The 13,109-nt window shown below is 41.6% G+C and overlaps 1 protein-coding gene across 4 annotated transcripts in view; it reads left to right on the top strand.

Moving 5' to 3' along the window:
- The window catches only part of VMP1 (vacuole membrane protein 1), a 57,504-nt gene extending 44,395 nt beyond the window's left edge, over positions 1-13,109 (top strand). For all 4 annotated transcript variants that reach the window (XM_042829975.1, XM_042829972.1, XM_042829974.1 and 1 more), the window contains exons 10-12: positions 858-919; positions 10,975-11,077; positions 12,305-13,109. In XM_042829975.1, the coding sequence (XP_042685909.1) occupies positions 858-919; positions 10,975-11,077; positions 12,305-12,448 (309 nt within the window). In that variant the 3' untranslated portion in view covers positions 12,449-13,109. The remainder of the gene's footprint in view (positions 1-857; positions 920-10,974; positions 11,078-12,304) is intronic.

Below are 13,109 nucleotides of genomic sequence, written 5' to 3'. Positions count from 1 at the left end.
TGTAACCGACCTCTTCCTCTGGGCCGCAAAATCATTTCATACAGTTGGGGTCACTGCCCTTATCTCCCCACTAGTGAATGCATTTCTCGTTAGATCATGCTGAAATTGATTTAAGGAGGCTGTGGGAACTGTGTGCCTGAATACGCACATCCACACTCGGACTCGCTTGCTCTTTGCAAACAAACAAGCTGTCAGATATGACAGAAGAGAAATCAGAAAAAGCTACTTCAGCAAAATTATCACTTTAGAAGGGAGAGGTAGAATTACAGATATCTGGACTTCATGCAAACTAAGCCACGTGTTCCAGAATTATTCTGTTTCAAATTATCTGCTGCCTTACAGACAGTGCTAATCCAACTGTTCTGAGTGGGTAGGCAGCCGGGGGCTCTCGCTTCACTCTCCACTTTGTGTTTCTTTGGTAGGGTTATCACAGGGACAAGGGGACTGCAAGATGTATAATGTTCAGTTCTGTGATCTTTAAGTACATGTGTTTGTGTAAGGGGATGTGAACTCTTCTGTGCAGTGATGACTGTTTTTCCATTAAAACATTGTTGATGGAGTAAAGTGACCTTGAGCTTCTGGGAATGTAAGCTTGGGGAGGATGCGTATGGCTGGTAACACAGGCTACAAAAACATTGCAAGAAATGTCATCCATGAGGAAATAGAGTAATAAAGCAAATAGTTCTCCTCTCTTCTCTATTTTTGAAAAGTGTATTGAAAAGCAGACAAGTGAGGGGAAAGCTGTGCCTGAGTGCTGGAGAAGCTGTTTGATCAGAAAGGAGCAAAAGTTGTCTTGTTCCATTCTCTGCTTGCCCTTCAATCAAACATTTCTCTAACTGATGTTTTCCTTCCTACAGAAACTTTTTGTTATTATAACATTCAGCAAACATATAGTGGAGCAGATGGTGTCCCTCATTGGGTGAGTAGCTCTTTAGCAGTCATGCCTTCGCTCAGTAGATGGAAAAGTACTGGAGGAGTCAAATCAGATGCACTGAAAATGGTGCTGTGCTTCTGGGTTCGGTCTTGTTTGTCACCTCATTCTTCACCTCAGAGGTTTCAAGTACTTCAAGTGTAAAAGCGTTGAAGGTCAGATGGCCTGGGTATGTAATACCTCCATTGAGCTTCCACCCAGCAACACGATCCCACTATCCCAGTTATGGATTGCTACTTTGAGCAGCAAATGCTGTTCCTGATGGCTTTCCTCAGTGCTGTATGTGATCCCATAACAAAGCAATGACAGAGTTGTTGGGATTTATGCAGTGTTCCAATAATAGTAACAAACACCTTCTGAAATTTAAACTGCATTATATCTATAAAATATATTGAATCTCTCATGAAACGACATTTCCAGTCTGGTAATCCAGCAGCTGAGATCTCAGCAATGCCTATTTAACTGTGGAGAAGTTTCTCAAACTTCTTGAATGCAAACAAACGTGCAGCTCATTCATCTTAAATGCATTCAGTGGGGCTCAAATTAGAAGGATTTCATTTTAAAAATTGGGCTTAATTCTTCAAAGGAGCAGTTGTTGTGCTCAGGTTGAAGGCTGTGGCCATTTTCATTACACTGCTTGATTTCTGCAGTATTAGGGAGGAAGTTTAAAACTTTGAATGCAATTAACATTTATAGAAAACTTTTGTTTTTGGTGATGGTGGTTTTTTTAGTTCCTATTTTATGGATATCCCGAGCATAAAATAAATTCCTAGCTGTGCTTCCTTTTCCAGAGGCTTTCACTTTTCATGTGGAACAAATTGATTGATTCTTTGCATCCAGACTTTAATTGCTCTGTTCACGTTTAAACAACCAACCAAAAAAAAAGAAAAGCCACACTGCTCAGGAACATTTTCATGAGAGGGGTGTCTGGAAATAATTGCTCTTAAAGTATGTAAACTTGAAGTAGAAATGCTGTACAAAGGAAAAGGAGTGTCGAAAGAAACATGGTAGGGCAGCTTACTAATGAAACAAATCCCAGCTTTATTGCTTCCTCATCTTCTGATCGGGTGTCTGGTTTGTAACAGCCTTCACAATTAATTTGTGGCTTTCAGCATTTAAAAAAAACACACAAGGGAAACATGGTGACTTTTAGCAATCATTAGTTAGCTTCTCTTAAATGTATTCCAGCAGATAACTTAATAGTAACACTGCTACAAATCTAGGTATGTTTCCAAAGGTTTTCTCTCCTGCAAATCTTCGAGCCAAAACTGGTAGTTTTTTCCTACTTCATCTGTCTTGGAGATAATTTTACATCCAATTACATAGAATGCATTCACAAGACCTCTGCTGGATTTGGGTTTTATTAGGTGGTTGATGTCAGAGTTAAAAAATGTCTTCGAGAGACAGTAAGATTTTTGGAATGTCCCGGTACCCTTGACTTTTCTCAATCTGTCTGCTAGCATTACCTCATTGATTCCTTCCTAGAGTGGAGTAGGAAACATATTAAACAATAGTTTTCATTAAACCCCTTATTATTAAGTTAAAGTATAGATCCATTAAAATACAGATCTGTGTAATGGTCAATAACTTTATTTTAATCAAATTCAATCCAGCAGTGTGACTTAAGACTTTCTTTTTTTGTCTGAGATATTGCTTTTACACAATAGAAAATGTCTAAGCTCAGTACTCTAAAATGATGAATCTCAGTATGTGGAATAAGTAGAAACTGGACAGAAGATGAAGTTGAGATGTGAGATAAAGTCTCATTTGATTTTTTTGAACCAGAGAGTTTCTCAATAACGATACAGCTCTCGTTGACTCAGGCAGTGAGCAAAATGATTCACCTGCAGACCGTCCCTGTAGTTCAGTGCTTGTCTGCTTCTGTCAGTGCTGCTGCTCCTGCAGGCCAAGCCTGCTGTAACCAGCATTCTTAAATATAATTTAGGGTATAATTTAGGGTAGTTTTGTCTATTACTAAAAGATCATAAACTGTGCCTTACGTTGATTAAATATATGAAGAAAAGGGCACAGAACTGAGAAGCTTTTTGAAAATTGTTTTGAAAACATGGGCCTTATTCAATGTAAAGAAGGGATGAGAAGGGTTGGGAGGCAACAGCACCATGCAGTAGCCATGGTAGCTAGACAGAAGGGGATGGGAAGGATTCAAGGAGTGAAGGCAGCAGAAGCTTTGCAATCAGAGCTGGAGAGGATTACAAAGACACGGGTAGCTCACATGGGGCTGCTAATTATCAACCTGTTCTACCAGTTGAGGAAGTTGTATTACTGCTGTTTAAAATGCTGAAAGAATAAGGCTTTTTTTGTTGTACTGCCTTCATAGGCTCTTGGTGGTGAAGGATGGTCTGTAAGGTTTTTCTCTTGCATTCTTGTCACTGAAAGATGAAGTCAGCTTATTGATCATCCACTTAGAATCCTTGGATCCTGCTTTTAGCCCAGACCTAGCTCATTTAGTGTTTAATCATCATGTGTGTTGTGGGTTTTCTTGGGGCTCTTGAAGCTTTCCTTTTAATTTTTTCGTTACCTACAGCTGCAGGATTGTTTGTGCAGTCACACTGAGCATATTGCTTCTAAGCACCGTCATAGTTCCTTTGAAGTGGTAGTTTCAAATGTGGATTAAGAATTCCCAGAAAACTACTAAAGAAATAGCACTCGAAGCACACACCACACATACCATCCCCACAGCCGTCTGCCATCAATTCTGGGTAAATATTAAGAAAAATGCTACTCTCTTTTATGTTCAGCGTGGTTGGTTCATATTTTGTGAAAACGAGCTGGTAACTCCACAGCTTCAAAAGAAATCTGAAAAACTCAACAATGTGTTTTATGTAGCACCAGGCTCCCCGTGGCCTTCACCCCCGCGGCAGCCGAACGTCACCAGCAGTGGTGTGGCTCCATCTCTGCGGGACAAACCTCACCCTTCGGGCACAGCTTCCTTGGGGTGAACCCACAGAGGGTGAGGGGAGGTGTCACTGCTGCTTTGGGTTCGTGTGGTGCAGTGGTTGAGCTCTCCGTGCAGCAGGAATTGCTGCTGCCTGTAGCAGATCCTTTGCTGACGGTCAAACCGATGTAGCTGATGAACTAATGAAGTGAGGCATCACACTGATTTGAAATATGATGGAAGCCACTAAAATGCATGTAAAAAAAATAAGAATTGCGTACTTGCATAGATTTTAGAAATTAAATTTTAGTGCCATGTTCCATGGGTGAGACGTGTGAGCCATGTGAACGCTGTGAAATCCATTTCAACAAACTCACATCTGAAAAGCTGCCCAAAAATAGCAGTATCTGAAGGGCTTCTTAATCTGGTGTTTTTGGGGAATGAATTTTAATGCTCTCCAGTGGTGCAGGCCAGTGTGAATGATGGCATGTCTTGAAGGAAAAACATTTTGGTAATAGGTCATTGAACCACTGCCTTTACAAACCACTTTGCTGCTATTTATTGTGCCATAATTCTTTGCTTCACAACTGGATCTCAGTTGATTCTTGTAGGGAGCACGGTGTTCCTTCTGTGAAAAAAGTACATGTGGAATTATGGTGACTGATGTAATTGGAAGCTTTGGTTAAAGGTCACTACGTTGTTGTCTTTGTCAAAAATTGCATACAGCATAGATTTGGATAAATTCTTTAGAATATAAGCAAGGCAAGGAGCTACAGCGATGGGAAAAGGGCTGTGCCAGGGATCAGCTCTCCTGAGGTGGAGAGGTCCTTTTGGTGATTCACGCTGTGCCATATGATTCCCCTTCCCTTTGAGAGCACAGCCTGGCCAGGTGAGCTCCCCACGGCAGATCTGCCAGCCGTGCCTTCCGGCCCTGTGGGCCTTTGTTTTGCATATGCCATAAATTCCATATCCGGTGACTATATCCTGTTTTTGTCAAAGGGAAAGGGTATTTTGAATTACAGTTTCCAATCAGCATTTAAGTTAAACCCCGTGTAGTGGGAATCAATGAAAATACCTTGAAGTGGCCGAGAACACAGATAACTGAGCAGTGATCTCAAAAACTCCTGAGATGAATGCTCCTGGGAGCGTATTGCCACACACCTGATGTTCTTCGGGACAATAAAGCAATGGCTTTCCTCCCACGGGTGTATCAGAAACCTGTGGGACCGTGCCCTGTAATACACCCTGTGTACAATAGATCAGCTCTGCACAAAAATAGGCTTTAGCATCTTGAAAGGGACGCGGATGTCAGGGAAATTTGAGCGGCTTTGGTGTTGAAAGCCTTCCAGTGGATCACAGCAGTAAAAAGTTTATTTGCAGAAGGTTTGTAGGATTTAGCTCTGAACAAGCAAGGTTTTTTATAAAGTGTGTACAGAAATAGCGCTATCTCTTTAAGGTACAACCAGAAGCTGTCTTACAAAGAGCAACATTGAGCAGAGTTAGGAACGAGCCGTTCGAAGATGTTGCAATTCCTATTTTTGAAAGCATTAATTTTAACGTAACAGAATGTCCCAAGAAGTGCTTTGCAGACAGCCTTGGTCAGCACGGGTACTGGAGCGTAGCGCCAGGTAGAAATGATGCCGAATGTGTAACCATTTCAGCTTAGTAATCTGCAAGTGAGTTGTTTTCTTTCTTCATTTCCTAAAACCAAGTGAATGTGCCAGGCAGCCCTTTAACCCCTACAATGTTTCTCTCGGTCCTGACCATAAAGGAGATGTATTTCCACGATTTCAGAACACTGGATGCAGATGGCGTGTAAGTTTCATCCAGTGTTCTGAAGCCAAAGTGGCAGCAAGGAGCTGGAGCTGCAGTTCCTCCCTCTGTGATTTTCAAGCCCAGGTTTTGCCTTGGGAGCCCGTCCAGATCTGCTGCAGTGCAATCTATCAGGGCTGAGTCAGGCCCAGAGTCTGAGGTCCGCTCTGAGTCACTCGGCAGTGTCCGGGTATTGGTGGAGCCTCAGGGAAATTGATGGTTTAAATACTGTGAGAATCTTTATCAGCACAGGAAATGACAGCTCATTAAAATACTAACCGTTAAGCCTGTTTAGATCACTGTCTGGAAGAACATTAACCATTGAAGGCTCAGATAACTTGCAGGAAGAAAGGTGCACTGTTTGGAGAGTGAACACAGTATGCAAATCCACCAGCTTTGGTGATTGTCCACTGCCACATAAATATTTCCACTGCTATCTATTTTTCAATCATTTATACAGTTTTTAAAGAAGTTGATGCCATATTTGAGCAAAATTTGTGGTTTCTTTGTGGGGAAGAATGGCAGAAGTAACCATATGTGCTGCCTCATACAGAGTGCCTCACTGCTTTTTGAGGTGGATTTTATTGTGTTCCTACAGGGGAAGGTCAAGTGCAAATCCGACAGAGACACTCAGTGTGGGAGCAATGGGTGCTGGGTGTGTTGGGTTCAGGAAGTTTTGTGTAACTGCTCAGCAGGTGAAGGCCTCTGGCCCAGCTGTCAGAAGAGTGCCTGATTTAAGGTCAGTGCATCTTTTAAAGAAGGTTGGGAGTACTGGAGGGGGCTACTGTGTCCCAGCATACCGCTCCTTCAGCTCACTGCATTCTCCAGTGCCACGTCTTTGTAGCAGGAGATATCTCTGGCCCCAGGACCACGCTGCTCCAACAGCAGGATGAGATACCAGTGCGTGCACCTCATGCTGATCGAGCACACAATGAAATTTCCCTGTTAGCTGGGTTTTCTGTTGTCTTCATTTTGAGTTGTAGCGCTGGCATTTCCTAAAAGGATGTTGTTCCATAGTGGGATGAGCCCAGATAGCTGAATCTGAGCAAAATGTGTCACCATATTGTGTCTCTGGGCTCAGACAAGGACGGTGCACTCCTGGCAGCCAAAGGGTCTGGGAACATCCGTCTCTGCCTTGAGTTAAAGGGGTTTTCCAAATGAAGCTGTGGATCTGAGAGACGATCCACCAAATGGGGTTGTGACTCAGTGCTGCATCACCTTTCCAAGCAGGGCTTTGGGGTTTCATCCTGGGAACTCGACGCTTTGTTTGCCACGGCTTCAGTTTTTATCTCTCTGATTTCCCTTCCAGCTATAGAGGGACCGATTCCAGTTGCTGCTGAATAGAGTAAGGATTTCAGAACTGAATGCCGCTGAAGTCATTATTTACATTTTTAATTTCCATCACAGTAAATGGAGTTTAAGAACTGCTTAATCAGCTGCTTAACCATTTGTGCTCCCTTACAAATGAGAAATTTCACTAATGTTAAAAACAAAACTCACCATATTAATGTTCTTAAGTGTGAGTCTGCAGTGGCAATGTTGCTAATTCTAACATTTCTCTTCTGGAAAAGCACAGAGGTGCACACGAGTAGAGATTAATAGAAGATGGGAGTTCTGTATCCTGAGTTGTAGACCCGTGGTTATTTGTGAAATGTTAGCACGGGATTACAAATCGCAGCTTTGGTACAGAACTGTCCTGCAGCGTTAAGCACAGCTCAGAATGGTCTGTGTGTGCCCCAACTCTGGAGGTATGGGTTGTGAAATCAGCAACTCGAGAGTAACCCACACTCTTTAAAATCACTTCAGGAGGAAAATATGTCTTTCAAAAGTGCAAATATTGTGATTAAATGATTAGAAAGTATTCTTAATATTAGTAATACAGAGTTGACTGAAGTCCTGAAGAAGGTAATGGTTAGGGTTAAGTTAGCATAGGGAGAATGTTTTATCCTCTTGGTTTGGTGCTTATGCCATCTGCATTTGCAAAGCTCCCACCTGTAGTTCAAAAGGCTCTGTAACAAAAATAAGTTCCCTGAAAACCTTTCCCACCCTCCACACCTACTGATGTGCCCTTGAGGTTCAAATATCGATGGTCGTTCTTTTACATTTGAAAGCAGATGAATACATTGCAGAGCGGGCTGTAATAAGCAGAGCTTTGCTGTTACTGGAATGGAAGTTTTAGGACTAATTAACCATGAATTTAACAAACGGTGGAGAGCAGCTGGGGAAATCAGGTTGTTGCTCAGCAAACCATTTCTAGGGAGTGACTTTATCTTTGTAGTCCTCCAGCAGTTCACATGCACTACGTTTTTAGCTCTTAAGGAGGAACAGGGGTTGGTTACTTCTTTTTTTGTCAGTGTTTTCTTATTTTTGGCATATAGAGACTGCAGAGTAAGGATCAATTCTGCTGTGCGTTTCGGTTCTTTTATTTTCTTGTCCTCTCCTATTCTTTATTTGAAAGACAAGCTTCGTTCTCACAGGGAAATGCAAGGAATTCCTTGTAGGTGGTATTGCAGGCAGGGTTATCTCTCAGCATCTTCCTTCCAGTCAGATGTGTCAGTGCCTGTGGTTCCATGGGCCTTCTGACCATTCGGTCGCTTTTGAAGATGTACCTTAAGGTCTTTGCTAAGTGGTGCAGAATTCTAATGCAAATCTGTTCCTTTGGCATTTGTGCCTGCATCTGCCTTCAGTCTAATACCGAAAACTGTACCAAAGTCCCCTCCCTCCCTCTTTGATGGGAGTTGAGCTTGGCTGTCTTTGTGAGGGGCACCTCTCATTTCTTAGTATTTAAAATGAAAACGAGGGGTCTTTTCTAAAAAGAAATAAGTAAATTCATTTTAAAGCAATTGCTGCCCTTTGTATTTTAGATGATGAATCAGTAAGTCACAGAATTTTATTGAAAGAGTGCAAGTAACCAAAACTAAGTCAGCGGGATGGGAGTTCAAATCTTATTTCTAGTACTGGGGCTGCAGTGAAACTTGGTTTTCTAGTGCCATTCTGCTTCATTGTATTTGTTCTTTTAAATCAGTGCGGGGGTTTTTTTGCTTTTTTTGCTTTTTTTTTTTTTTTTTTTTTTGTTGGTAGTATTAAAGCTGATTGAATGTGCAAAGAAACAAAGGTCCTTATGTTCAGGATTTTGCAGTTCTTCGAAATAACTGATAGAACACCAATGTCACACCCTTCACTGTTACTCATGCTCACAAAAGAGAAAATGCTGAGTACTTTTAGTGGGTAAAAAATTGAAATAGTGGCAATGCACAGAATCCCTCCGAGCCATCCAACTTGATTTTATGATTTAGTTCTGTTGTCTAACACTAATTTGGCACCGACTTGGTTCAGCTTTCAAAAACAAAATAATGGAGAATTTGAATAACTTCTGTTACTCATTCATCTCTCACAGCTCTCGTACACTTCCTTTCATATTCATGCAAAATTTTAGAAATAAAGTATTACCTTTCAGGATCTTTCCTGGGCTTCCATTTGCAAAAGGAAAGAAACCTGAAGCATAACTGCTCTTTCCAGCGGTGACTCGTAGCGATCAGCGAGTCATTCCGAGAACATTGCACCACAGACACAGTCAGATTCTGAAGGGTGGGTTCCGAAAAGCTGGGAACCGTTTGTAGATGTTGACATGCTCTAATGCAGAATGTGTCCTCGATGTGCTTTAGTTTCAATCCTTTTTTTTTTTATTATTTTGGCTGAAAATGTACCGGGCCAGGCACAACGTTTACTCACCCTTTGGTATCGGCGTACGGTGAATCATGGAGGACAGAATCTTCTTCAGATAAATGTGTTTAAAAAACAATTTGTCCTGTTGGCAAGTGGAGGGAATAGAGTGGGGAGAGCGAGTTGTTTTGTTGCTTCACTTTGTGCTTTTTCATAATTTTTAAAGATTAGAAAGCTCTTACTTAGGGATTGGGATTTAACGTGGAAAAGCAAACACTGTGTCAACATGGGAGGCTGGGGGAAATGACTGCAGGGGTCTGGATCCCCCCATCGTGTAACTCAGAGAGGAAATGATGGTTTTTAGCCCTGTCTGCGTGTGGCTCAGTGAAGCAGATGTTACTGACTTCTCCCTGAAGTGGTGGTGTAAAGACTCAGAACCGTAGCACTGAATCGTAGGTGACTTTTGCAATGTAGAAGACCATATTGATTTCTTTAATAATTTAAAAAAAAAAAAAAAAAAAAAAGCTGATGTTTGGCAGCAGTGGGAAATCTCCCACCTTAGCTGCTATTAGCAGTGTTGGTGTCCACACATGGCTCAGGTTGTGCCTGGCTCCACTACACCAGTTGCTGCTGGTGGTAATTTCTGCTGTGTAACGCTTCAGCTTTTTTTTTTTTTTTTTTTTTTTTAAAGTGTGACGACAGTTTCTTTAGCTCCCCAGTCCTCTTTCTTCATAGAGTGGTGTTCAGATCTACAGGAAAATGATCAGTGCTGGATGTGGATGGGCTGTGTGTGAGCAGGATGGAAGTCGGTGGCCGCTCTGTGCAGCATTGGCACCTTTGTGCTTTGGGAGAGCGTTCGCAGCTCTGAAAACCTCTTGTCAACCTTTATAACGTGAATGTAGGAACAAGGTGTTCAGTAACGTATTGCAGTTTTTGTGCGAGTCATCTGCCATAAAGCATGAAATGATTCAGAACAGGGTTCATAGTTCTCTCTTTGTTCCTTTGTTAATCACTGACCGATGGGAGGAGCCTGCAGAATTTGCTAATGCATTCTTTCTGGATAAGGATGACGCACAGATTGTCCTAATAAGGACTTAGTTTGAGAAAGGGGCCGTCTCCTTTGAGGAGATAGGGGCAAGTCATAGGGCGAGCAGTTTCTTTTTTAACTGAGGGATGACACAAGCACAAGTCATTTCCTTATTAATCGGTTCAAACCAGTTCTTACAGGAACTGCTGGTGATAAATGTGGGACTTCTGAGAAGTCATTCATTTCATTCTCAGCACCACATCAGCGCACAGCCCTGGCTGCCCTCTCCCAGGCTTTAAGGAAACTTTGCTCACTGCTTCTTTCTGTGTTACCAACAGTGTATTATCACTGATTCGCTCTGAAATATTTTTCTTTTTAAACACTTTGAAGCTCTGGGGAAACATGTCCCTTCCAGAAGTATCAGATTAAAGATAAAATACACTTTATTTTGTGCTTATCTGCTTTCCCAAGCAGCAAAGCACTTCTGAGCTGTAGCTCAGTTGGAACTTTGTTCTATTTGGGTCAAGGTGGTAAGTTTTGTTGTTTTTTTTTTTTTTTTTTTTTTAATATTTATGGGTTTTTTTTTTTTTTTTTTTTTCTCCTCCTCTATTTTGTCTTGTTCCCTGGGAAAAAATATTGCATCAGTGCTATTCCAAGTATAGGTCCTTCTCTTCAGAAGCCATTTCAAGAATATTTGGAAGCTCAGAGGATAAAACTCCACCACAAACACGACGCCGGTGTGCCGCAGGTAAGAGCCTCTCTGCCTCCCCCATGAACTTTTCCTCTATCTGCCTTCTCCCTGGGTCAGCTTTGCAGGTTTAACTCTTTATTCTTTGTGAAGGGTTTTGCAGTGGCCCAGGAATTAGCTAAATATTAATTTAAAAAACAACCTGGGAATTAACAGTAATAAAAGATTTGTATGCGACTGGCTGCAAACCTCCTAAATAACATAGGAAACAATAAAATAAGACCAATGGCTCATCTTGCCTCTCTGTTAGCATGTCTATTTTGAAGGAGAAATAGAAGCAGAAAGAAGTTATGCTTACACGAGGAGTGATGGTAAACCGTGTCAGCACCAGTGCTTGGGAGGGCAGTGGGTTCTGTCTCTTAATGGCCAGTGAGAGAAACAGAACCCCCGGGGGTCAGTGTCCAAAAGGGAGAAGAAAGATGCAGTGTTTGGTGTTGGGACAAAGGGGCAGAAGAACCCTTTCATACAAAGCAGTGTAAAAAACCAAAAATTTTTAGTGGCGATGGAGCAAGTTTGTAACTTCAACACGAGCTCCACTCACCCAAGCCCGTTAAGCTAACTAACTGATCAGTAGTAATTAGAGCTCTTATAAATGTTTTCTGACCCATTTCTTAATAGAAAGAGGTTCAATTAGGGAGAATCAGTCTGGGATAAGAAGATGTTGAGATACCTCTCATTTGCATTGATGTGACTGTTGTGCAGTGCAGTGCTGCCCTCCTTTGACAAAAAACAGCAGTGAGGAGCAGTAGGGAAACGCAGTGGGACCGCGGATGTCATCGTGTGAACATTGAGATGAAGAAGAATCTGATATTGATGGGAAGATGCCCAGTTTAGGAAAAAACATTGTTAACCAGTGGCCTTATTGTTTTGTTTGCAATGAACAAGAAAACTGGCAGTCGGGGGTTAATTTGTTAATTCCAAACTCTCTGAACTGTTAGCAGAGACCAGCCAACGCTGGGAATAATGCATCACTTCATCAGCACAGGGTGAGAAAGCAAGGCTTCGTTGTCTGCCCTGCAGTGTGGGTGGCAGTCCCCAGTGCCTTGTCTTTCCAGGGACCAAACTCAGCTGTACAGATAGCTTGGTTCCTGTTTTCAGTTTGATAGATGAATTCTAAAAAGATGTTCGGGTTTTTCCCTTTCACTTATAAAATGGAGAGAACTGCCTTTGTGCTGTCCACTAATCTCCGTTTTCCTCCTTGTTCTGTTTTGTCTTTGTCTTCTTCAGGGTGAAAACTGGCTGTCATGGATGTTTGAAAAATTGGTGATTGTCATGGTTTGTTATTTTATCTTATCCATAATCAACTCCATGGCCCAAAGCTATGCCAAAAGGCTGCAACAGAAGATGTACTCCGAAGAGAAAACCAAATGAGCTTGGAAAAAGGACTGGGAATGGGCTTTAGCAGACACAAAAAGTGACGCTTCTTTCCATACGTTTAAAATTCAGCATTATTCAAAATGGGGGAAAACTTTTTAACATCAACTTTGAACTAAGGCAGGTTTTTATTTTATTTTGAAAATAATCTGGCTATTAGAACAGACGTTTCACTGACAAACTTATTGGTGTTAAGGTAAGGTATGAAGGCTTTATACGTCTGAGCTGTATCATATGGCACGGACAAGGTGATGTTAAATTGTGCTTAACACAGATGTTGTCCATCCGAATTTACTTCCAAAACCAATGGTTTAGTATTTCCTGATTTCATTTCAGACTGACCTAAGGGTAACCTTTATTTTGAAGGGCGGCTCTTTTGCTTTTTTACCTTAACTTTCAAGACCATCAAGATGTATATAAATGAATACAAATTGGATAAAAACTGTTGCATGTCCCTCGTGGTAAGGTTATTCCATTTGAATTCTCCGGTGTCCCATTGCATTGCACGTGCTCTCGGTTGGAAAAGCCGCCCTTTAATCGTCACGATGTTAGCAGAGATGATTGATGTCAAAATGCTGAAGCTGACATTTTTTTATTCTGTATATTTAGAATGAAGTTAAGATAAAACTTTATAAAGTCATCTTTGATCATTCCAGAA

This window comes from Centrocercus urophasianus, unplaced genomic scaffold, assembly GCF_019232065.1.
Source record: "Centrocercus urophasianus isolate 14NV4802_14NV808 unplaced genomic scaffold, USGS_Curo_1.0 seq_33, whole genome shotgun sequence".
NCBI lineage: Eukaryota > Metazoa > Chordata > Aves > Galliformes > Phasianidae > Centrocercus > Centrocercus urophasianus.
The sequence above is the reverse complement of the archived record's forward strand: the minus strand, read 5'-3'. Positions and strand labels throughout refer to the sequence as shown.